Source organism: Eublepharis macularius, chromosome 6 (assembly GCF_028583425.1).
Source record: "Eublepharis macularius isolate TG4126 chromosome 6, MPM_Emac_v1.0, whole genome shotgun sequence".
In the NCBI taxonomy this organism is placed as follows: domain Eukaryota; kingdom Metazoa; phylum Chordata; class Lepidosauria; order Squamata; family Eublepharidae; genus Eublepharis; species Eublepharis macularius.
The window spans coordinates 106,483,633-106,510,743 of record NC_072795.1 but is presented as its reverse complement, the minus strand read 5'-3'; the positions used below and the strand labels follow the sequence as shown (position 1 = coordinate 106,510,743).

The 27,111-nt window shown below is 40.5% G+C and overlaps 1 protein-coding gene across 1 annotated transcript in view; it reads right to left on the bottom strand.

Annotated features, from left to right (window-relative positions):
• Nucleotides 1-27,111, bottom strand: part of LOC129332771 (cGMP-dependent protein kinase 1-like) — a 692,061-nt gene that overhangs the window by 40,337 nt on the left and 624,613 nt on the right. Inside the window, exon 5 of the mRNA XM_054984010.1 lies at nt 26,191-26,254. Within this exon, the coding sequence (XP_054839985.1) occupies nt 26,191-26,254 (64 nt within the window). The remainder of the gene's footprint in view (nt 1-26,190; nt 26,255-27,111) is intronic.

Genomic DNA, 27,111 nt, shown 5'->3' with positions numbered 1-27,111 from the left:
GGAGCTGAACAGGTATTCACAAACCAGGAATCAAACCTCAGTGCTAATGTGCATGGTTCAGTAGTTGCTAATTTATTATTTGCTGTGTGTGTGTGAAAAAGGCAAATCTCACACTAGGGAGTACTAAGAAGGGGTTAAAAATTAAAATTCCAGAATCATAATAGCTTTGCATGAATTTGGAATGCTGCATTCAGGTCTAGTGGTTAGGGTTGCCAGGTCCCCCCTGGAAATCAGTGGGAAGGAGAGCAGACACTTAGTCCTGTCTCTTTTTACTAAACTTCTCTTTTTACTATGTTTTGGGGCAGTTCTTAAAGAACCTGGAGCATGCCATTGTACCAGAAGTGATGTCATCGCACGGGCATGGGAGTGCATGCGTGGCCATTTGCCAAGGTTGCCTGCTGATGATGGGCAATTTCCAGGCAATCTGCCACTTTTTGTTGATTGCCAGGAGAGAGGTGCCAGGAGAGAGGTGAATCACAGGCACTGGGCAACCCTACTTGTTGCTCACTTTAAAAAGGAGAGCATAGAGCTCAAAAAAAGGAAGAAGAAGCTGGAAAGGACAACTATAATGATCATATGGTTGAAACAACTCTATAAGAAAATGCTAAAGCTACCTCAAGCAGGACTGCGGAGAGGTGGCATAAAAATCTCTTAATAAACCAACCAACCAACCAACCAACCAACCAACCAACCAACCAACCAACCAACCAACCAACCAACCAACCAACCAACCAACCAACCAACCAAGTATTTGGGTCTGTTCAGTTTAGAAACAGATGAATAGGTGGTATCATCAGAGAATTTTGTAAAACTATGCATGGGTTGAAGGAATCAGAAGGGAAGACTCACTTCCCCCTCTCATAACTCTTGAACTTGGGGTTGCAATAAAATTGATATGTAGACAAATAAAAATGCTTCTCTGCATTACACATGATGAATTTAGGAGATATCCTGCCATAAAATATCATGTTGGATTGACCATAGAAGGCTTTGTACAAGACAATTCACTGGACTATGCCTCTAAGTTCTAGTTGCTGGTGGACAAACAAGGGCTGTTGTCTTCAAGGTCTGCATGTGGCTGGCCGCTGTTAGGAAAAGGATGAACTACATGAATAAGCTGAACCTTAGTCTGATCCAGAAGGACTCCCTTTCTGACAATCAGCACCATGGTAACATGTTGATTTTAAACTGGTGGCAGCGGATACATGTCTGTGCACCCATAAAAAAGTGACTGGCACACTCAGGGTCAATTTCCAAAAGATGGAATTCACAATGGGAGACCACCCTGTGAATAGTAACATATATATATATATATATATATATATGATTTTTATGTTTTCTACTATTCCCACACATATTGCTCCAGCCAAACAGGAACTGTCTGGGGGAATAGTCCAGTTGTAGAATGTCATGGGTGCTACACGCTCTTCTGCAATACACCAAATCATTCCTTTCCTGGGCCGTTTCCAGATGGCTTACCTGAAGTCGCTCCGTGCCGCAATGTTGTGGATCGTGCCGGGGAAAACGCGAAATATTGTGTTTTCCCCGGCACAATCCACAACATTGCGGCATGGAGCGGCTTCAGGTAAGCCATCTGGAAACAGCCCTGGAAAATTCTGATCCTCAGTGGGAACATGGGTGTGAGGGAGGAAAGCCACAAGAGTGGGGTGTGACAGGGCTGCAGTGGGCAGGGCAGCTTCCCCAGGCTGGAACCTGATAAAAAGGCAGTTCCAGCTGGGAGAGGGGGAGGACAGATTGCAAAGAAAGATGGCTGCCAAAGCAGAGAGGGCCAAGCAACAGAGAGCAACGCCAGGCAGAGCTGCCCCCTTGTGGGGAAATTAAAAAGCAAGCGGGCTCCAAATCTAGAGAAGGGACTGCAGACTCCAATTAAAGGAACATCACTCTTTAGCTAAAGGGAATAAATAAATGGCTCATGGCAGCTGAAATTGAGGGTGGGCAAGGGGGGGGGAAACACTCTAAGTTGTCCCTGCCCCCTGAGGCATCACTGAACACTACTGTGACAATAGTAATAGAGGAGAACATGCAAATCATGTATGGCTGTATTATTTGTCTCGTGGTGGGTCTGTAGTCTGACCCTATGAACTCTGTCTCATAAAAACTCAAAGTTCAACATGCCTTTTAGTATGGCCTGGAAAGTGCCCTGTGTGCTTTCACTTGGTGCTGCCCATTTCTGCCTCTGCTTGTATTACCAGTCAGCATGAGCAATGGATGCCCTATTGCTAATGCACGAGAATCAGCAGTCAATGTGGGCCTAAGTTATTTCTTGGATGCACATTCTGTTTAATGACTGATGAAAAACCAAATTGACACAATTACATCTCATTTGGGAGTGAGCAGGTCCTGCATGTGAACAATGAGGCACCTGCAATTTCCTTCTCTAAAAGTCAAAAGTCATCTTTCCGGTATATCAGGAATTTCCAGATATATTAATAAATTATACCAGTTTTGAATGTCGACAATTTATTTGCAAAACATATATGTTACTAATTGCAGTGGAATTAAAAAGCAGAATATATGATTAAGAAGCAATAGTTCTTAAGAAACTCATGTGGCAAAATAGAATCCCTGTAAGTCTCTATTAATCTAGCAAGACATAAAGTAGGGATATAATGGGATAAAATGAGAAACTGAATAACACTTAAAATTTAGTAACAGTCTAAATCTTAGCTAAGCCTTCAATGATGAAGTGAACAGAAGTTTAGAAGTTAAACTTAATTAATAAAACAGATGTTCCCAAGCATGGCTCTTCAGAAGACCCTAACGTGGCTGAAACATCTGCCAGTGATAGCACAAGGCAGCTATGTGTAGATGTCACTGTGAGCAAGTAATAATGGATCGAGTATGAGAAACAGAAATCTAGGCTTAAAAATGATTCATGTTCATTTCTCCTTAATTCAAACATATTAACTTTTTCAAAGAACAAAGTGCAGTTTACATCATAATTATATAACACCAGCGAGCAGGATTCAGGTTATGAATGCCTTCAAATAGCAAGAAAGAAACACCTGAAAGAAATTCTCTTCAAGACTTCTTGCAGCCTGGGAGGACTGGGGACAAGGAGAACTGGGTACTACCGTGACTTTATTGCTAAAAACTAATCCATTTTCATTGGTAAAGGACCTGTTGCAGGAGTGGGGGGAGTTGTTCTGAATTCCTACTGAAATAAAACTTGGAAGAAGAGACCCACACAAACCATACAACTTTGTGGAGACCTGGAGGCCTATTTCAGACGCCTAAGACTGAAAGAATTCTTCAACTACTCTGCTGAACAAAATGAGGAACAAAGCACTGAACAGACACCATTACAGCAGCCATCACCCTCCCAACCCAGCAATACACAATCATCGTTACAAAACTCCAGAAAAAAGAATTCCACATGGACACCCCCTGAGGGCCGGAACTCTTCATTGGACTTTTACATTGAATGCTTCCGTCGACGTACCCAGGCTGAAATAATTGACAAACAACAACACCTAAAGCAGAACCTCAGCCATGCAGAAAGAGATGCCATAAACAGCCTCCAAAACAATGCTGGCATCGTAATCAAGGAAGCCGACAAAGGCGGAGCAGTGGTCATCATGGACAAACAGAACTACCTACAAGAAGCAGAAAGACAACTCTCCAATACAACATTCTATAAAATACTACCTGCTGATCCTAGGGAGCAATACAAAAGAGAACTCAATAAAATATTAAAGACTCTCCCCATGGACATACAAGAATGCATCCATATGGACACACCCCAGGAACCATGACCAGGAAAATTCTACCTACTACCCAAAATCCATAAACTGGGTAACCCAGAACACCCCATTTTCTCAGGAAGAGACACTATCACAGTAGGAGTCTCAGGATACATGGACTCTATCCTCAGGCCCTATGCCACCAGCACACCCAGCTATTTATGGGACACCACTGACTTCCTCAGGAAAATACAGTCCATTGACAACCTACCAGATGACACCATCCTAGCAATCATGGATGTGGAGGCTTTATACACCAATATCCCACATGCAGATGGACTGCAAGCCATAAGGAATATTATCCAGGACAAAACCACAGCACACCTCACCACTGAACTTTGTCACTTTGTACTCACTCACAATTACTTCGAATTTGGTGACAACTTATATCTACAGATTAATGGCACAGCCATGGGCACATGCATGGCACCACAATATGCTAACATATTCATGGCGGACTTGGAGCAACGCTTCCTCAGCTCCCATCCACTGGAACCACTACTATACTTAAGATTCCTGGATGACATCTTCATCATTTGGACCCATGGGAAGGAAGCCCTTGAGAGATTTCATCAGGACTTCAATAACTTTCACCCTACTATCAACCTAAGCCTGGACCACTCTACACAACAGGTACACTTCCTGGACACCACTGTACAACTACATAATGGACGAATAAATACCACCTTATACCAGAAACCAACAGACCGATACTCATATCTACATGCCTCCAGCTACCACCCTAAACATACCACTCGGTCTATTGTCTACAGCCAAGCCTTACGTTACAACCGTATCTGATCCAATGCTCTTGATTGAGACTCACACTTAAGAGATTTACAACAAGCACTTTTGGGACTACAGTACCCACCAAATGAAGTGAAGAAACAAATCAACAGGGCCAGACTAGTACCCAGAAACAGTCTGCTCCAGGACAAACCTAAAGGAACTAACAACAGAACACCACTGGTTGTCACCAATAGCTCCCAGCTCAAACCCATCCAACGTATCATCAGTGAGCTACAACCCATCCTGGAAAATGATACCTCTCTCTCAGAAGCCCTGGGTGGAAGACCTTTCCTTGCCTACAGACAGCCCCCCAACCTTAAACGACTTCTCACTCACAATCATGAATCGGCTAGCAGAGTCACCAGCACAGGTACCAGGCCCTGCAACAGACCCAGATGCCAACTCTGCCCCTATATCTACCCAGGGAATACAATTACAGGACCCAATGGCATCAACTACACTGTCTCTGGCTCTTACAGCTGCTCATCCTCCAATCTGATATATGCCCTCATGTGCCAACAATGTCCTTCTGCTCTGTACATTGGACAAACCAGCCAACATCTACGCAAAAGAATAAATGGACACAAATCTGACATTAGAAATGGAAACGTCCAGAAACCAGTGGGAGAACACTTCAATCTACCAGGACATTCCATCAAAGACTTAAAGGTCGCTGTAGTTCAACAGAAACCTTTCAAAAACAAAATCCAACGGGAGGCTGCTGAACTGGAATTCATATGCAAATTTGACTCTGTCAAGCTGGGACTGAATAGGGACTATGAATGGTTATCACATTATCACAGGTAACAGATTTCCTTTACAGAGGCGGGGTCTGGGGGAGCCCAGGGGCACCTGGCGTGGGCTTTCGGGGACCACAGTTCTCTTTGTCAGATGCATCTGATGGGGAGAGCTGTGGTTATCGAAGGCTCATACTGCATTGGAATTGGATGGTCTAGCTGTTTTGCTGATACAAACTAACACGGCAAACTCCTTTGAAGCCTGTCAACTGATCCCCACACCAAAAGGAGATGTTTACATTTACTAGCAAAGGAATGTTTTGGTTGCATCCTCCATTTCCCCCCCTAATTGCATCTTCTCTCTCCTCCCTTCCTCCCCCCTCCTCTTCTATATTTGACCAGTTTCTGTACCATGCATCTGACAAAGAGAACTTGATTCTCGAAAGCTTATGCTACAATAAAATTTGTTAGTCTTAAAGGTTCTACTGGACTCTTTTTAATTTCCCTCCAAAACAGTTCACCATTTTATTTAATTCTCAACAATATTTCAAAATATAAATTAGGTCACCAAGAGTAATAATCCATTATCCCAGGGACAAGACTATCAGGCCGCTATGATGCTGGATTCTCAGAGCTACTAAATTTTATACAGAAAGATAAAAACAGCCACACATTTCTAAGAGTAGCCAGGGTCAACTAATAAATCAGAATGATAGGGCCAAATGCCCTACATAAACCTTTCCAATCAGATACAAATCCAAGATGAAATGCTGTAATCCTGCAAGAGAAAGGGGTACTGAGACAGTGTGACTTGCACTGCAGTAATGGGCAGATTGCTGTTGATTATTTCTGTATTGCTTCAACATACTCAGAATGCTTTACAAGACTGAGCTCGTATCATAGAATGAAGTGACAGGAAATAAAAGAACTAATGTAGGAGGGCAGCATGCTCAAGATCACTTACCACAAATGAATTACCCCTTAACACGTTTTAAGTGGTACACAGTTTAAATATCCCTATTGTAGACATAATCAGTGCAATACAAGAAAGGATATTTCTCCCACACTCCAAATGAGAACTTTAAAATGTTAAACAATATATTCTACATATGCAGGACTAAACTGTGATTTAAATTCCTAGAGCATTACAATATCTGATCGGTGGTGGAAAGTGCTGTCAAGTCGTAGCTGACGTATAGTGACCTCTGTGCATTTTCAAGAAAAGAGACTAACAGAGGAGGTTTCCCATTGTCTGCCTCAGCATAGCGACCCTGGTCTTCTTTGAATTAGCTCCATGTATAGTTTTAAAATTCCTTTCAGCTCAGATTCAGAGTGGAGGTTCCTACATCATCATAACCAAGAAAACAGCTGCCATGCTGACAATAGAGAACAGTACAAAATTCTGGCCAATATGAAAAGATAAGTATCTGCAGATGATTTCTGGAATAAGGAAAGATGGAGACGACCAGTGATTCTGTGTCTGTAAGCTCATATTTGATAGTGCATCTTGGTATGTGAATATCAAGTTTTTCTTTGGGAGTAAAGGAGATTTCATAAGATACCTATTCAGTATACACTAGAGTTGGGCACAAACCAGGAAAATACCGAACTGTATGGTTCGTGGTTCATCGCGTTTCATGAACCATGGACCATGAACTTTCATGAACTTTCCTCAGTTTGTGAACCAGTTCGTTTGGTTCATGAAAACCAACCGGGACAGCAGAAGGTCTGCAGAAAGCCCCTCCCCCTGTTTCCTAGGAAACTAATTGATTGGTGCCAGGCTTTCTGCAGTGACAGAACCAACAAACCAACTGAACCAGCCTAAAGTTCATGGTGGTTCGTCGGAAATAGGCTCTGAAGAACTGCCGGTTTGCAAACCATGAACCAGCCCAGTTCATGACAAACTTTGGTTCATATTTCAGTTCGTGTCCATCTGTAGTATACACATACATGGAGTACACACTAAAAGAGACAAACATATTTTAAAAGATATGTATCCAATGTAAAATGTATGTACCTGAATTCTGAGGTTCCTGAACACACATGTAGTCAACACTAAAAAGTATACATTTCTTCTGTAATGGTTGAAGAGGTTCTCATAAGATGCAAGAGTCATATCATCATCACTGACATCATCATCGTCTTATATACTAATAGCTAAGTGGCCTTGATTTGAGGATACTTAAATCTTGAGATTGGAGCCATGAAAGGACAAGTCAGATCTTCCTACATATCTAAAAAAATGCCCAGGTTTACAGAAAAATCTGAAATTAAAAATACCATTGGGGGTCAAAAAAAATCCAAAATGATAAAAGGAGCACCTGTAGCTTTAAGAATCAGATGCCCTCAGCAGCTGTTGCTAGGGAACCATAACAGTTTAGTATTCTAGGTTTGGTTTCTGTCAGTAAAAGGTGGCAGAGGAGGGGAGCAGGACCCTTTCTAGGGCTGTTTTGCCCCCCCCCCCCCACACACACACACAAGCCAATGTAATATACTGGTTAAAGTTTTAGAGTAGGATTCAGGAGACCCAGGTTCAAATCACCACTCTGCTGTGGAAGCTCACTGGGTGACCTTAAGCCAGTTAAACACACTCAGCCTAACGTACTGCACAGGGTTGTTTTGAAGATAATGTGAAGAAGAATGCAACTTGTGGAGAAAAATGGGGGGGGGCAGATAAAAGGTAAGTTGTTCAGTGGATTTTAAAAAGAAAAGGAAGTAGGGAAAAGTGAACATATGGGGGCTGCCAGGAGGAGGGAAAGCATGAATAGTGTGGGGAAGAAGATACAGAGGAAAGTGAAGTACTCTGGTGAAGTACCAGGTTCACCACCACAAAACTGGGCCCAGCTCAGCCACCACCATGCAGCTGGGCCACAGGGGAGAGACTACCCATGGGGAGAAGGGAAATCTAAAGATGGTGCAGAGAAAGGGAAGGAGAAAAGGAAGGAGGGAAAGAGAGGAGGCTATGGTAGCAGCCAGAGAAGGGAAAGAGGAGAGGTGGGGGAAGGAAAAATGAGATGCCCTCTGCAAGTCCTTGTGGGTCTCCCAACTTGTTATAATTATTATTGTGAATTAACCTGAGGTAAATAATCTTTAAACTAACATGTCAACACAAACACAAAAAAGGAAAAATATAAACAAGTTCATTTTGTATTAAATCTTCTAAAAATATAGCTCAGTAGGAGTCCCATAGGCAATTTCAAGAGCAAGTGCTGGATCAACAATACAAGGTTTAGAGCTCAGTTCTATGTTTATGTACTTTAGTGATGCTTAAAAAGTGAGCAAATAATGGATTTGAATTGAGTATTAAATACCCAAGCTTGCAAACTTCTAGAACCAGCCATGGGAAAGAGATATGGATTGTCCTCCACTATGCTAAAATACAAAAGTACCTCAGCATAGGCTGTTGCTATAGCCATCTGGAGCAGTGTGTGACAGATATTCTTATTAACCCCAAGGGAGTTGGGCATAAAAACATTTTAATGTTAACCTTTCTCCTGCTCCATCTGGTGCTGAAGCCTGGGGATAGAGCCATTGGCCTCTATATTTTTAGAACCCTTGATGGAAAGCAATGCAAATTATTTTGCAAAAAATATTGCTTTCCCACATAGGTTTTGAGCTGTGGTAGAAAAATATCAGAAGGAAGAGTGTTGTAGACGCCTTTAACTATTTGTATGTGACTGTTTTTATACTGTAGATTGTGCCTTTAATGTAAATTTATATACTGTTTTTGTATAACATTTGCTTGGTTGTAACCTGCCCTGAGCCTGCTTGTGGGGCAGGCGGGCTGTAAATCGAATGAATGAATGAATGAATGAATGAATAACTGGCTTGGTTATACATTTAAAAACATATATAAGAAAAGGGTTACACACTGCAGGATGATTTGATTCTCTTTAAAGTAACACTTCAAGGCAGCATTATAGCGCCTTGTTCCTTTTAATATAATTTGAATCTCACATCAGCTTTAAGTTGCACCTGAATACTTTAGGATTGAAAAGATACTTTTCACATGATAGGCACTGTTCCAGAATTGTTCACTTAGAACCAATCAGGAGTAAACGAGGAGCAAATTCAGAGATCTCAGCATACTTAAAGGCACATATAAAGTGACATTGTACCAAAATCAGACTATTGGGTCCTCTAGCTTAGTACTGCCTATTCTGAATAGCAGCAACTTTCCTGGGTCTCAGGCAGGAAAAAGATTGCTCTCAACACCAGCTACTTTAGCTCCTTTAACTAGAGATGCCAGCAACTGAACGAGGAGCCTTCCACACACAAAGTACGTGTTCCACCATGGCCCTTTCCATACTACAGAGCTAAGACAGAGTAAACCGGCTCCCATCCATATATTTTAAGATACTCTTCAAAATGATGGCTTTCTACTACTTTCTTCTTTGCAGCACATTTGTCTTTTATCTGTCTTTTTATGTTTGGAAGAGGGGAAGAAGATTTGCTCTAATGCAGATTATTCTACTAGTTTTTCAGCGCTCATGACGAGCCGCTCTCATCTCGTGTGAAGGTAAAATAATGACGGCCTTGTTAGATGAGAAGAAATTGACAATGAATATTAGGGGAAAAGGAGACTCTAATCAAATACAATTTGAGCTGTTTTCAAAAAACCTGGCAAATAACGTATGTTCTGAAAGCATTGCTCTTGATTTTCTGTAGCTGAACAGCTATTAGAAAGTGATCAACAACTGAGCTACAGTATTTGAATTGTAAGCAAAAGAGAGGAAAAAATCTGTCCAAAATGTAATTTCTTAGGTTTCTTGTTACTGTTTAGAAAACACAAATCTATAATTTTCTACAAATGAATCTATTTGTCATAGTTCCATATACCAGATAATGTTTCTGCTAAGATGCTTGATTAGAAAGATGTTTAAAAAATAATTACTACTGAAAAGCTAATGAGAAGAGCTTTACAATTCTTGCCTCACAATGAACCATGTATTGTGTATGGGTGCCACTTGCTTCAAACCTATATAACTATACTATGCCTTTGTCCACCTGCCATGATGTCAGCACATAAATTATAGTCATGTACAATTAATGCATAAAAAGTAGTCAATGGGACTATAGCGGGTCATCTCTTCCTACCCCACTGAGCATTTGGCATCATATCTGAAAGAGTCTACATGTGTATAAAATGTGTGTTCTTAGCCTCTCTCTTAGCAGTTGGGAACTTTGTCTTACCAGACAATAGAACCTATGTGCACCTTTTATTCATTTATCATATAGCTGGTCATGAACTTGATTTCTTGCAAACAGAAAAAACCTAGAGAAGTTGCCAGGTTCAGATAGGGGGTATTCTTCCACGAACTTGAGAAATCACCCACATTTGCAAAAACGTGAAAACTAAAAAAAAAGGGGGGAGGGGGGTGGACATCCCAAACAGAGGAATGCAGACAAGAAAAAGGAGGGTCCTCTTCGGGGCCACTGTGAGGGCATGGAAGAGAGAGCTGAAGGCAGCATCACAGGTAGAGGCAGCTCCACAGTGCATGGGTGGAGGGAAGAACCCTCCCCCCGTGTGAGCCTAGCAGCTGTTGGCAGCAGTTCCGCAGGCAGGCCAGCTGCCTAGTAAGTGAGCAGCCTAGTGAGGGAGTGAGAGATGGACAAAAAGGCTGGGATTCCCTCCCATGAATTTCGTGGGTTCCCTGATTATTATTCCAGTTGCATTTAGAGGGTGTGGTAATGATAAGTAAGCATTAGTGCTTGTAGTCCTACACCACCCACTACATTTATAGTCCACCCAGTACATGTTTATTTATTTAATGTATTTTATTTACGTTATTTATAGTCTTCCTTTCTCACTGAGATTCAAGGCAGATTACACGGTGTGAGTCAGTACAGTTAATATCAAAGACATTTCAATAAACATGTAAAGGGTGCATACATGAGCATTTGCAAAGATTTAAAAACCAGCCAAAATCCAATGGTGAGCTGAAGACATGTTGAAACAGAGCATAAGCAATTCTACAACTAACATATTAAACAACATGGGAACTACCCAGTAGGATCACGCTCATAGCAATAGTCATGAAGTTTATGGTCCCTCAATGTTTACAAGAATGCGTATTTCAGCATACGCGTGCACATACACACCTTAATGCCCACCTTCAGTCCACTCATTGATTACACTTCTGAACAGGTCTACGACAACTGCATCAAATATTCTTTTGTATTTTGATTTTTTTTTGGACAGCAACACTGATCGGAAATGAAAAATCAGTGATTGATCTTTTCAGGAAACCCATTTTGGTGGTTTTTGTTCCAAAGCAATCATTTGGTTTTTGGTTTTATGGCTGGATAGATGTGTTTCTGTTCAGGGCCTTTTTCCTTTATGTCCCTCCCCCTCCTTTTGACATCTGAGAGAGAATGTTCCTTTGAAGGCTGGGGCCATTTGGTACCACAGCTTCTAGGCTGATAAGACGCAGCCTGTCTCTGGAGGTGTGAAGGTTCTCAAGGACAGTCCAGCTCTGGCATTCCAGTTAATTAGCACAAGGCTTCCTTGTGCTTGAAAAAATATCTCTGTTCTCACACTTGCAAAGTATAGTAACTGCAGTACTAGCCTCACAGGCTTGCCTTCTGATTGGCAAACTTTGGGCTCACTGCTGCCAGAGCGCCTTTAAAAGATCCTTTTTTACTTTAGCATTGTTCCTCTTGAGGTACCTCCATAGCACCTTTCCCGTCTTGTTTGTCTACTTTGGTGAAAGCTTTGCTTCTGGAAGACCATAGCCTTAGCTGGTCTTCGGGGTTTTTTGGGGAGGTGTGTGTGTGTGTGTGTGTGTGTGTGTGTGTGTGTGTGTGTGTGTGTGTTTTGCTTTTTTGGACTTTTTTCAGACTTGCCATCTTGAAGCCTTGCTGAAGCCTAACATTGGAAATTAGTTTAGGGATTTTTTAGTGAATGATAGCTTATTCATATAGTCTTTGTTATGTTGTTTGCTTGCTGTGCACTTCTGTATTTCTTCATAATTGGCTTGCACTTCTTTAATACATTTTATTAACTACATACGGTGTGAAATTTATTGTGTTGGTGCTCCAATCCAAATCCAGTTCTTTGGCCATTTTGCCACATGCTACCAGGCTAACTTGCTTGGAACTTAGTCTGTGTTAGTGCTTTAGTTTATCTAGTGCTTTAGTTGATCTAGTGCCCTGAGGGCTGCAGGCTTGCCTCTCTGTCTCTAACTGTTGGGTTAGTTAAAGAAACTGGTGGTAGCTAGATATGGGCATGAACCAGAAAAAAAAACGAACCATGAACTTTCACAAACCTGCCCCTGGTTTGTGAACCGGTTGGTTTGGTTTGTGAAAACGTCACTTCTGGGCCAGCAAATCATCACTTCCAGGTCAGCAGAAGGTCACTTCCAGCAAATCACCACTTCCAGGTCAGCAGAAGGTCACTTCCGTGTCAGCAGAAGGTCTGCAGAAAGCCCATCCCTTGTTGCCTAGGAGCCAGCTTGGTGTAGTGGTTAAGAGCACAGGACTGTAATCTGGAGAACGGGGTTTGATTCCCTACTCCTCCACTTGAAGCCAGCTGGGTAACCTTGGGTCAGTTACAGCTTCTAGCTCTCTCAGCCCCACCCACCTCACAGAGTGTTTTGTTGTGGGGGTAATAATAACATACTTTGTAAACCGCTCTGAGTGGGTGTTAAGTCATCCTGAAGGGCGGTATATAAATCGAATGTTATTTTTATATTATTATTATTAGGAAACTGATTGATCAGTGCCAAGCTGTCTGCAGACGACGAACTGAAAAATGAACCAAACAAACTGCCCTAAAGTCCATGCCGGTTTGTCAGAAATGAGCTCTGATGAACCGTTGGTTCACAAACCACAAATCGGCCTGGTTCGTGACGAACTTTGGTTTGTATTTCAGTTTGTGCTCATCTCTAGTGGTACCTGCTACCAGATTTTGTTTGCTGTTTTGTCACCATGGGATCCTTGGGCTGTTCTTTCTTGGAGGATCTGGGCTGGGGTAGCCCTTGTTTCTTGTACAGATCTTACAGTATCTTTTTATTTATTGCATTTCTAGCCCGCCCGCCCTGTCAGATGAGCTCAGGGCAGTGTAACAGCATATAGTTTGTAACATGCAATGCACAGTGTCTTGCACAATAGGACTGCATTAAATAAAACTTCTTTTCTGTTATCATTTGGCAGGATCCAACCATACTCTACTGCAACATGGGGTCATTTGTTAAGTTTTTGTGTCAGCTTTGTACAGCTTTTAATAGATTTTACATGCTTCATGAATCTTTATAATACATTCTCTCTTTTGCTATTAATTCCACACCTGAAATATATCATGATACAAATACAGACATTATGCTTATCAGTGTTGCACAGGATAGCAGTTGTTTTATTTTTCTCACAACTGGAAACATGGCCATTGGATATGTAATAGAAGAAAAGTATTATAGTGTGAACTTTGGGGGAGTTTATTTTAAAACTGGACAGCAGAATAAAAATATACTTATAGAGATGCTGTCAAATAATTGTTTCTACAATTTAATTCTGGGCCTGCTGTAAAGCACTATGTTCATCTTGTAAATTTATTTTTAATATAAAGTTTTCAAAAGTATTTATCATTACTATAAATTAAGGTACAAAGGTACAAAAGAGTTGATTGTGTGTAGCCAAAGGCCATTACAAACACAGTGAATTAAAAGGAAAAAATACTTAAATCATAAATATCACCACTAAAATGAACAAGTCTAAAAATTATCATGTTAAAACATGATATTCTTCGGATGTAGCTTTCGCTTGTACTTTCTTAGATGCCAAACCAAACAACGAAACTCTGTATGATACAAATGGGTTGGCATCTGAGAGAAAGAAAATCAATGTGTCTGCTTCCAAGGAAGAATTTAAGCCCTTCAAAATCACTTGGGAAAATGTGGTTCTAGGTAGAGTGGACAGAAGAGAATGTAAAGGGGTAAACAGGCCCCAACACAAAGTTTTTGGGAACAGTAACTGTCAAGCAAAGCTCTTGGCGTGTTCTGAAACGGGGCAGATGTAAGTGCTATTCTAAGGTTGGGCTTACCTTAGACTGCTTTTTTGTTGCTTTTTCATAACATAATCAGACCCAGATTTGCACTTGGAAAACCACTGCTGAGGTTGAGTCACTTGACTGCCTTGCTTGAATTATTGCAGTTTGTCTGGGTTGATTTGCTTCTGGTCATGAAGGGCATGCACCAAAGGTTCAAGCCCAAACATCTCTGGGATGGGCTGAAGTGTTCTTTGAACCTTCCCGCAATTCCTAGTCCCTTTTGTGTGAGATCAGAGGCTTGATAGTCTGTTGAATCAGCATCCTAATTTGTTTGAAGTGGTTGCTTTCCCCACTCTTCTGGCAAAAAGTTCCCCTGTCACAGAGCCACCAAGATTGGGCTGCATGCTGATGTCACTTGAGAGCATCTGAGGCCAGTGCTTCACTTGCTGTGTAAGAAGGGTACTTTTTCCCAATCAACAGAAAGAAGATTTGAAATAAAAAGGATGTTAATTCAGCAGTCTGTTGCTGCTGCAATAAAGGCTTAATTTAGAATGTTTTTGCTATTGCTGAGAAGGTACTGGGTTTGGAAATAGCTAGTTCTTCCCTGAGGGCATGGTGGGGGAACTGATGCTTAAAAAACATGGTAGCTCAAAAGAGAACATATTCAGATATATTTATCCCCTTTCTAACCCCACACCCCAAATTTGCTAAGAGAGGAAACATAGGCGCGCCCAGGAGAGAAGGTTGCTTTGAGATATTTATAGGAACTCTTTGAGACTTCTTTTCATGTAACTGCCATGATGAAGAAATATTGAAACAGGAGGATTTTGCAAGCTGGCCCATAGCAGTTACATTTGGAAAAGCTGTGAAGGCTTCTCTTCCATGCTCCTTTGAGTGTATAAATTTGTATTTATTTATGTGATTGGTTTATTGATTTGCTGGATTATACTTGGTATTATTTGTAATTGCATTGTTATTCAAGTCTGTGAATCATTCTAATCTGCTTTATATTGTATGAAGCATTGTATATTGAGAAGGCGCAGTCACTTTATGAACAGGCATTATCCCTTTGCATATTACCACGAAGAGTGATGCTGCCCAGATAGGAGGTTCTGGCATGCTGTCTTTTAAATAGTTTATACCAAGGTTAAAGTTTGGAAATTGAGTTTGTCTATCTGAGGTGGCATCATATTTGAACACCAAGTTATGAATACTGGTGCCAGCTACAGGGACACCTGACTGGTGGGCACCCATTCTAGCTAACTGTTTAATCAGATTAACCTAACTGGTGTTCTTCCCACAGAGTGGAAACTAAGTACTGTAGTTTCAGTATAAATTAGGATGTTAACTCTGAAAATTGTTCAGAAGGGATTTCAAACTTCTTTGATTCTCTCTTTTTTAGAAAATAAATTAATTAGGCCATTTACACACAGCCATTGCATAAATATTGCATTGGAGAATACTGGGCCGTCGTCACACGGGCCCTTATTTCATCAGTTTTGCACTAGAAATAGTTTCTTCTGTTATTGTTATTAGAATGGATTCTCCCATCTTTTGATGACTGCTTGCACTTCCAGTCAGTCACATTAAAAGGGAAAAGTGCAATTCGATGGTCAGTCAAAGTGCCTCCAGAAATGGGCCCCTAAAAATCATACCTTTTTAAAAAAAAAAAAATCGCATATTTGCGCTATATCACTCTTCTATTATACCAATGTCGTGCTGGGCCAACCCAAAAGCCAACCATGATAGGTAGCAGAGATTTCCCGCCCATGGCAGAATAGTGCTATAGCACTATAAGGCTGACTTTTTTTAAAAAAAATTACTTTGAGGCTTAATTGCGGATTGTGCTGGGGCTTGTGGGAGTGTAGGGCAGGAGAATCAGAGTTAGGTGAGACAGATGATCGGGGAGAGTGAGCGTTTTGGTGTTGCAAAGCGTTCATAGTCGATCCAGGGCATTCACATGGAAGTGAATAAAGACGGCATAAAGAGTCACAAAGCGTGAATTGGGGAGAATGGTAAAATCGCAAGAGAGCTGGAATAAGGTGAGCATTCAGCGGGAGATGGTGCTAGTTTGGCGCTAAATTTATGGCCATGTGACAACGGCCCTGGAATGCTTTATCTCCAGACATGGGGCTGAGTGTTAGCATTCATGTACCTTGCTTATAATTAGTAAATATTAAGTCACTCCAGAGGAGCATTGGGAGAGCTATGAGGTAGGAGGAGAGTGGATATCGAGAACTCTCTCCAATGATCAGCACATTTTTTTAAAGAAAGCCCCCCAATTAGCTATTTTGTTTATTCACTGTGGCTTAGTATGCCTCTAGTTGGGTGGGTTGCTACAGACAGCGCAAGTATTGTTAAAACAGTTTCAGAATGTGTAATGCTTATATTATACATTTAAAAGCTAATTAAAAATTACCCTTCTGGCAATAAAGCTGCAGACTTTTGTTCTTTTACATGGGAATAATTGGGACTTGAATCTCAGTAAACATGCTTAGGGATAGGCTGATAAAAATCCAGAATAAAGAGATCTAAACCAATCCACAGCCCTGAAACAAAAAATAAATCTATCCCAAGACACTGCAAAAAATTATTTTTATTCTCAAGAAAGTAAGTGGAGAGAGAGAAAAAATTGTCTCTTCCATGAAAGAGCTGAAACAAAGAAAAATATCCCTAAGGAAAGCTTTATAGCTCAACATGTATTGGGTCTTTCAAGAATACAAACCACTTTCTACAGCAACTTTAACTAGAACTCTTCTTTGTTTTAGACTGTGTTAATTAAAACTAACGATTACATTACAAACTGTTTGCGTCTAATTGCACATAACTTCAATTCCCATCTTATTCAGGCAATGATCACAATTAGCATGGTTCTTTCCCCCCAAGCTATCCATGTGATGGATGTTCCATCAGGCGTACAAGGCAGCCATCAATGGGAAGAAATGCTCTGAAGGGATGTGATGATCACCAGATGAGATCAGTTTTGGTGAAAGTGCCTTACGTTTATATTCAGCGCAACTGTGCTGAATTGCAAGGCTTGCTGATCATGTGCTGGGGACAAGGTCCTCAATTTTCTTAGCTTGCCCAAGCCCACAGTGGGAGGAACACTGATTCTTAGTTTGAGAAGTGGTTTGTGGATTACATGCTAGCTCCACTGACAGAGTGGCTAAGTAAGATTATTATCCTTGCCTAAAGTGATTATTTATTTTATTCAATTTTTATACTGCTTCTCTTCTGTTAAGTTCTCGAAGCGATTCACAACAATTACAATGGTTAAAAACAGCACAAAAATATAATATTCAATAAAATCACAATAAAAAGACCTAATACAAATAATTTAAAAATGCTCTAGTCTCGATCCCAGCCTATAAAACCCTGCAAATAACATAAAAATTACAAGTAGATAAAATGCACAGAAATTTGCTCTGCCTCACAAAAGAATATTAGATAGCAAAGGCACACCAGAATAGTTCTGTCTTACAAAGTTTCTGAAACATCACCAGGTCCTGCTGAGCATGAGTGCCTTCTGAAATGCATTCCAAAGGGAGGGCACCACAATCGTAAAGGCCCTCTTCCTGGTGGAAGAAAGTCATGCCACCCCTGGGCCAGGAACTACCAGTATGCCCTGCAAAGATGAATAAAATGGAGGGGTGTGTGTGTTCATAATGGGAGCGGCAGACCTGAAGGTATGAGGGTTCCAGACCATGAAGAGATTTAAAGGTGAGGACCTTGCACTGGATCCAGAGGTTAATTGGTAACCAGTGCAGCTGCTTCAAAATTGGTGTTATATTTGCTGACCATGGTGACTTAGTAACTTAGCAGCTGCATTCTGTACCACCTAAAGTCTCTGGAGTGTCTTCAAGGATAGCCCTAGTCTAAACAAGAGGTGACAATTGCATGGATCAATGTGGCAAGGTTGGATTGAGATAGATATGATGAAAGTTGTCAGGTCTGGCAAAGATGGAAAAATGCTGTTCTAGCCACCATGGACAACTGTTTGTCCATGGAAAGCTCAAAATCAAACCAAACCCTCAAACTTTTTATGGAGTCAGCAGCAGAAATCTGGGCTCCTTCGAGTAATGAGAGTGACTAATTCCCAAAAACCGAAGTCCTTCCCAGCTACAGGATCTTAGTTTTCAAAGGATTTAACTTCAGCCACCTACCCCTCAGCCACTCCACCATGGCATCCAGGCATTGAACCAAGGAAATGACATCTGCTTTTGATTGCTTATCAAGGAGAAGGTAGAGTTGAGTGTCATCAGCATATGGGAGCATCCAACCCAACAGCCCTCTTCTTTTGCCACTCACGGGCAGCAGGGGAACGGGGCTGTCAGTTTCACATACCACTCAGCGGCACTAGCCTGTCTGGGGTCACGAACTGCGCACGAATCGCACGAACCCGGTCCCAAAAGTCATGGGGGGTTGTTAACACGCGGTCGCACAAAACACATGTTAACAGACCACGAATCAGCCAGGTTCGTGTGTTTTTTGGTTCATATTGCAGTTTGTGCCCACCTCTACTCACTACCTCCTCCTTGAGGAAGCTAGGAAATTGGCCCAACACAAGGGAACAGTTAATAATTCCTTGCAAGGGACTTCCCACCACATCATGGCAAGGTTTAATTAGCCAAGAGGGGCAGGGGTGGTAGGCCTTACAGCCATCAGGGTTCTGCCAACATCTGCGGGTGAACTGAAGAATGGACCCAATAATGCAGACGGAGCTGCTGGTATGCTACTAGCAACAAACTTGGCAGCCAGGTCAGCACGAAACACAGAGACTTTATCTGTAAAATAAGTTGCAAATAAGTCACAACTAAAAATTGAATTATCTATCACTTTACACTTTGTAGAAGGAGTAGTTAACTGTTGAATCAATATAACAATTGAGCTGGGTGTGAACTAGCAGACATGATGGAGGCAGAAAAGTAATTCTTCTTTGCCACCTTCACCACCAATTCATAGGCCTTCAACTGAACCCTATAATGTGTTCTCATAGCTGCGTCATGAGTCTGGCGCCATTTATGCTCTAGCCTTCCTAACAGCCTCTCCTAGCTTCTCATTATACCATGGAGCCATCAAGGGTGAAGAAAGAGTTGGGGAGCAACTCTGATGATGGCCTCTTGAAGACTCTTATTCCAGGACTTGGCAAGCCCATTGAGTGACTTGCCAGCAGGCCCAGAGAAATCCTGCAAAGCAGCTTATCTTTCTCAGCATAGGCAGGAGTTCTCCCACTTTCGCTGGCAGCATAGGCCCCTGGAGGCAGGTGCTGTAATAGATAATAAAGAAATAACTGGCCAATCCACCAAGTCTGCAGCCCTAGGAAATCAGTGATACTGGCCTCCATGAAGTGGTTTATTTAAAGATAGACTTGCTACAGCTGCTCTTCTGAACTAATATGCGCTCATTGTTGTTCTGCAGCCAAATATCATGCTGTTGTATGGCAATCTGCAATTAAGAAGACAACATTAATCTGAGTAGCATCCAATAGAACATTTGGAAGACAAGCTACTTTTTTATTTTCTGTTTACGTTCACTGGATATACTATTCTTATCGCATGGTTTTATACTGTGTGGTCTACCTTGAGTTTCAGCAATAAAGGCATATTGTAAATGAAATAAATAAAATATTTGTTCATGCTCTGTGGCTTTCTGAGAAAACCCAAGACTTCAAAAGGAAGAAATGCAGTGGTTTGATTTGATTACTGTGGTGGGGTAATCTTAGCAGAATCAAATTTCTGCTGTATACTTTTCTCCTAAACAAGTGCCTGCTTTCAGAGGCTTTACCATAGCTTTAAAATGTCTTTGATATCATTCAATGGCAACAGGAGAGAGAATTTCCTATTTTAGCTTCTCTGCAACCTTGTGAGCCTTCAGTTGATTTAACAGTTTGTAGTGGACAGAGTCTTTTGTCTTGTAGAGCATAATATGCTGATAAAAAACAGCAGCTGCATTTCTCAGTACAACTGATCTCCTTTTGGTATGTGCAGGGCTAGCCTTCAGTATGCTAGCTTGACATTTGCAAAAAGTTCATGCCTAGGTTTCTATAGAACCATATCATTCATTTTTTTTCATTTTGCAATACTTTTATTTTTTAAAAAAACCAACCAACCAAACAAACAAAAAATATCATTCATTTCTGATATACTTATTACCCCCCCCCCCTCTTTCTTGGGCATCTGGCTGGCCACTGTGGAACATAAGGTGTTCGATAGATCTTTAGGAACACTGTGTGGCAGTTTCTCTTCTCATTTTTTTGTCAGGAGAACCGTTGTCAACAATAGCAAACTATATAATTTACTAAATGAAAATTTGTACAATACTTGCTTAATTGTTGCCTAAGAACAGCCCAGAAAGAAAGAAAGAAAGAAAGAAAGAAAGAAAGAAAGAAAGAAAGAAAGAAAGAAAGAAAGAAAACTTCCCCCACAGTGTATTGTTTAGCTCCCATGTTCGGGTCACCCGGAACTGTTGCTCTAGGCTTCTTATTTCAGTTGTACACATTTTCTTTATGGTGAACTGAGGGTTTGCTTGCTTAAGTTTTGTGATGGAGGAGACGATGTCAATGCTGTCTTTTACTGCCTTCCCACTTTGTTCTTCCCACCATTCCTAAGAGTCCCCTATCCCACAGCAACTGTTCAGAGGGCTGCAGCAGGAGGAAAGAGATCAGAAAGATTTGTTCCACTTGCAGATGTGCCTTTTGTTGGCAGAAAACAACCTTTACATACAACCTTTTGTTCCTGTCTTGCAAATGTTGTATGTGAAGGTTCAATTACAGACTCTTCCTAAAATATACAGTTCATACACATAAATCTCAGCCAGATTACCATCTCAATGAGAACAAGGCCTTTGTGAAGTTCACAGAGACTGAAATGGCCCTATAGACAGGAGCAAAAGAACATCATTTAATAAAGACTGGATACTTTATAATTTTTCTGTCATTAGTAGTGAATCATGCCTATAGGGCATTTCAATGGCAATGCTCTAAGACTGATGCAGCAAAATGAAAGCAGCGAGATGGCCTTACAAATAAGGCAACTGAGCCTCAACAGAATATCATACTCCATCTCAGAAAACCAAGCCTAATTCCTTTAATATAGATAGCAATAAAATATATATAAACCCACAAAAGCAACTAGTTTAGACTTTAAAATCCTTTTGGTAAATGGACAGGTACTATTTCTATACTGAAGAATCTGAAAAATATCTGCTATTAAGCAACGTGTAAATAATGACTAATTGCTAATTCACATCCACTGCAGTATGTAAAATGAAAATCGTCTTAAATTGTTTCAGCGTTCAAGGTGCAATCTCATTACATAACAGTCTTTTTTTGCCACCATTCGCACAATAATGTTTGCACATTAGGATTGCACAAATGGGCAATTTAAAGTGGCTCTATTGCTTCTGGGTACCAGCTAGCAGTTCGTAAAGGTTAAGAGGCAGTATAGTGGTGAGTATGTTAAACTGGGCTGTGAAGAAAGAATATTCCCTGCATCAAAAGGTACCAGTAGGACGCTCTCCTACTGGTTCTTGTTGGACTAGCAACCCTGATAAAATCCTTTTGGGGTTTTTTTTGCTGTTTGAGTTAAATACATTTGTTTTTTCTGAAACACCGGTAAAGATATTTCTACAATATGTATAATTAATACATTAGTATTAAAAACAAAACAGGAAGATGAGCCTCACAGGAAAAAAAATAAGTATAACTAATAGTAAACTGGCTGAATCTTTTGTGCACGATGAAAGTAGTAAACTGGGGCTGTCCACAAACAATGATGGGGGCTCTGTATAAATTGGGGACCTCCTACATATTCTGAAAAAAATGACTGGTAATATTATAAAAGAAAAACAATGGCCTGCCGAGTTCTCAAAATGTCCAGAAAAGACAGGATGTTGAGATTAGCCGAGAGTCAGCTAAAGGAAAGGGGTGTGTGTGGAGGAGACATAAACCTGCTCCTGTCCATCCATATCCCAATATCATGTTTACACAGACTGTGACCCAGAAGTGTATCCCTCATCCAGTATGCATGCTTTACATTTTTGTTACCCAGGTGGAGAACCTGGCACTTGTTTAATTGTTTAATTATTTAATTAATTAATTGTTTAATTATTCACATCTGCTTTTCTAGATCTCGTTGAATTCTATCCCTGTCTTCAAGGTTGTTTGCTAATCCTCCCAGTTTGGTGTCATCTGTAAATTTAATGAGTACTCCCTTCACACCCTTGTACAGATCATTTATAAGAATATTGAAAAGCACTGGGCCCAGGACCTTACCCTATGGCACTCCACTGGACACCACTACTCTTTGGGTGCAGTTATCTGGCCAGTTCTGTATCCATCTAACCTTCTAGAGTCCAGTCCATACTAGTTCACCAGGTTACCCATCAGAACGTTATGAGGAACGTTGTCAAAATATTTACTGAAATCCAGATAAACTACATTGACAGCCTTTCACTTGATCATAGAAGGAGATGAGTTTGGTCTGACAGGGCCTGTTGGGGACAAATCCATGCTGACTTCCCATATCATCATGTTGTCCATCAGATGCTTGCAGATTGACACCTTCAATATCTATTCCAATAACTTCCCTAGGACAGAGGTCAGGCTGACTGGCCTGTAGTTCCCAGGATCATCCCTTTTCCCCTTTTTGAAGATTGAGATGACAAAACACTCCTTTGACTCCATATTTGCTACTCAACAAAGCATCTATTTCTCAGAAGGCAAACTAGTGATACTGAGAAACAAGTAATTTGCACCAAGAAATAAGCCCCTCCCAACAAATCATTCGCGTTATCTCATATTTGCTCCTACATCACAACATACTTTCTCCAATAGTGTAACAGGTACAGTGCAGTCCAAAGTGGAGTTATAACCTTCTAAGGGCCAAACTACAAGTGATGAATGACACTTGAACGGCAAGTGTATTCTTCCCTGTTCGCTTGCCCTCCACTTGCTCTCCACTCAATCCACTTGCCATTCAAGTGTCATTCGTCACTTGTAGCTTGGCCCAAAGTCCACTGAAGTAAATGGGCGTAAGATTTATTAGTGTATTTATTTATTAAAATATTTATAATTTGCCTTTCCTTTGTTGCATAAGGAAGATTACAAATCCAAATTCTAATTTGGATTTAAATTTAAAAGATTCAAAGTACATCAGACCCCCAAATAATCCCACTCAAATTCCTGAAGTCTATTTCTCATTAAAAACCCTAGCAGATAAAGTGACCTTGCAGCATCTCCTAAAAACTTTTAGAGATGGCATCCCCCCTCACCTCTACAGGAAGCCTATTCCATAGAGAGGGTCCTTCTATAGAAATGTTATCCTGAGAACCATAGATAAAGCATGGGAATATATGGGAAAAGAAATGCCTTTTACATTCTACTGTTAATATCCCCACTAGATCTCTGCATCAAATTCCCTTCTATTATTTTACTCCAATTAATAACCTACCAACCAAAGATTGTTGAGAGGTTAACAAGCTACAGCAAGCGTAATCCAATATACATTATATATAAATGGTTCCTGAATTAATCTTAACAACCATATAGCATTAGCCCAGATCCATGACCATTTATTTACATAATGCACACTTGAGTTATCTAATTTGGAGTACCTTGGAGTAAAGTTTTTTAAAGTGTATTCTTTCCAACCCCAGAATGTTTCTCTGACCATCTGATTGGCTGTTGTGTGAAACATTATCAGACCATGAAAGCTTGTATAATATTCTAGAATTTACAGGTTTGGTTTTTCAAACTTTGCATCTTCCAGTACATGTCTTACTTTTTTATTTTTGTTAAGAGCATTTATATACTCTTATATTTGTAGAGCTCTTAAATTATGTTTTGCATAAATGAAAATAGAGGACCAGTACATAAAAATCAATGTACATAAAAATCAATGTTTTCTTTAATATGTGGCTGATTTGTTCACGTGTAGATAAGAGAGTGAAAATGACAACTGAGAAATATTATTTAAGTTACACTTCTAAGAAGTCTAAAAAATATTTCTGTGAACATTTAAAGAATGTGCACAAGTTGCCAGAGTTATTTTCTTTAATCATGGTAGAACAAGTGAAAATACATCACCACCATCATCATCAGAACAGGCAGAATGTTGTACGCATGAGTGTCACATGACAATATACTAATGGCCTTTTTAAATTGTGTCTGGCTGCAGAGCTTGCTAGCATGTAATTTTGCAGGTGCAAAACTAGTAATTAGGCAGGCAAATCATTAAGTTGCTTGGCATGAAATTAACATGCGTTTAATATATTTTGAATGAGAAAACCCATATCTTTCCATATCCTCCAGGACCTGAGGGTCATTAAAAATGTTTCATCAAAATACTAGTATTCTAAACCTTAATTGTGAGAGATTCTATTAAACCCATCAAAATTCAACTAAGAGGTGTGATGTGTGATATGTCAGATACAGAGAGCAAGTATTAGGCCAAAAGAATAATGAAGAAAAACAATACTCCCCTACAGGGAATAGAACACGCATTAAGTTCAAGAAAGCTCAAGAATTCGCAGAATAAAGCTAGAAGAAGAAAAAAGACTTCTTTTCAAAAGCTAACTGATATTCATTCTATTGTTAATTGAGTACCTTTGTAGATAGATTTCAGCTTAGCAATCCAGTGGTAGCACAACTTTTGCCTATCTAAAACTTCTGCTGCCCGCACTTGAATCAGCAAACAGTTTGGAGGGAAAGATTAGGCAGCTCAATAAGGAAGGACCTTTTGCAGCCAAACTGTGCTGACTTCCAACAACACAGTCATAAACTGGACATAACATGTGCGAGCCAGCAAGACTCTGCCTGATCCAAACAGTGTTGCCCTAAACACAATAGTTGCAATTGAATGTTGTGATGGAAACCTCTTAAGAAAACAGTTTCTGAAAGTGTATTAGAGTGTTTGAAAAGACAAAAATTGCTTTCCATTGCTTCCAGCCCTACAATATTGCCATTTCCCTCCTTCTTCTCAACTTGATGCTGTGTAATGAAGGATGGGAACTGACAGCAAGGAGGTCTAGTGATAACAGATGCCTCACTCTCAAGTCATCAGGTCACAGACAGCGATGCTTCTGAATATGCTCTATTACCAAAAGGATGTCTGGGAACAGTAGTTTTCATTGAGCCTAAAGAAAACATCCAGCTTCCTGGTGGCAATGGAGATTTTGACTTTGCCCTCTACTATGCAATTATCTACCCTTACCTCAACAAAGTGGCTTCAACCTATCACAAACTGGATCAAAATCAGAGTGGGTCTGAATTTCATTTGGAACAGGCAGGTTTTGCTAGTCTAGATTCCAAATGATGAGACTTGGCTTCATCATTACTAATTGGCTGTCAAAAGACAATGGCGATTGAGAGCCAAGCTACAAGTGACGCCTGACACACGTTGGACACTTGTCAGCTTATCTCAAGTTTTGATGGGAAATGTAGGCGTCCTGGTTTTATAGCTTGGCTCTCCATTACAGCTGCAAGACCAGGATGCCTACATTTCCCATCAAAACTTGAGGAAAGCTGACAAGTGTCCAAACTGTGTCAGGCATCACTTGTAGCTTAGCTCTGAGATTAGTGTGAGGCAACCAGTATGCATATGATCTGACAGAACGATTTTGAAAACTGTTAACAGCCAAGACATCAAAGAGTTGTGTCAATAGTCTTTAATTAAAATGTTGCTTTTGTACCTCTCTAGAAAACAAGATTTATTTGAATTGGAATATAAAGCATGTGCCAGTTGACCTTTTCTCCTAAAGTTTGTTTTAAAGAACAGTGAAACACCGTAATCTCAGAAAAGATACTCTGCATCAGCAGAGATATCCCAGTGAACAGAATATTGTGATAGCTGAAATACTGTAGCCAAAAGACATGCTACTTATGGCCCTTATGATATTTTCAAGAATGAAAAGCAAATACCTCTTCAAGGACATCAGCAAGTTTACTGAGTATCTCTTCAGGGAGGCTCTGGAATGTCGGTACACTGTAATATAAAGTGAGAAATAATTTGTGAGCACTAATGTGGTTACTTCAATAAAACCTCTTATCACTCAAGAAAAGTTCTACAAGAAGAAAACAAACATGTTACTTTATGAATCCACATGGATTAACACCTGTGCAATAGTTTTTAAAATAAAATCCCACCCCCTTGCTCCAGCTCACTGCCACCAGTCAGCTGGAGCAAGAGGGGAGTTTAGATAGCCCACTGTGCTGGCGCAGAGGGCAATTTAAACTTTAAAATTTAAACTTTAAAAATTTTAGATCACCATTCGTGCGGAGGGCAATTTAAGCTCCCCCCCTTGCAGGAGCGCTCCCAGGGGTGGCTGTGCCCTGCACAATGACATTGCTTCCAGGAAGTGATGTCATTACTCAGTCCCGGGAGCGTGTGTGTGCTTCGTGCATGTACTACCAGGGGCACCACCTCCTGCCGGGAGTTGCCCTGTGTGTCACCAACCCACTGAGTTCCACCACCTCTTTTTGCAGAAAAAAGCCCTGGTATTTACAATGTATAGAGAAGACAAAACCACCAAATGGAATGCCCAGTGTAAAAAAATCGATTTCTGTATAGGCTTTCCAGATACAGTTAGACCAATTTCTGTATCAGTGGCATATCAGATGTACTTAATCTCAATGAACTACAAAATGCTATTGTTGAAAGCTTACAGTAAGGAGCAAATTAAGTTCATACGTAAATATGACAGCAGAAGGGGAAATGTTTAAACCATTATTCCAACCATCAGTAATGCTGGCAAAGTACACCTTCCAAATAAATGATATCCTAGAGCTACAGAATTGATACTACAGTAAATAAGAAGTTTTACCAAGGATATAGTACAGATA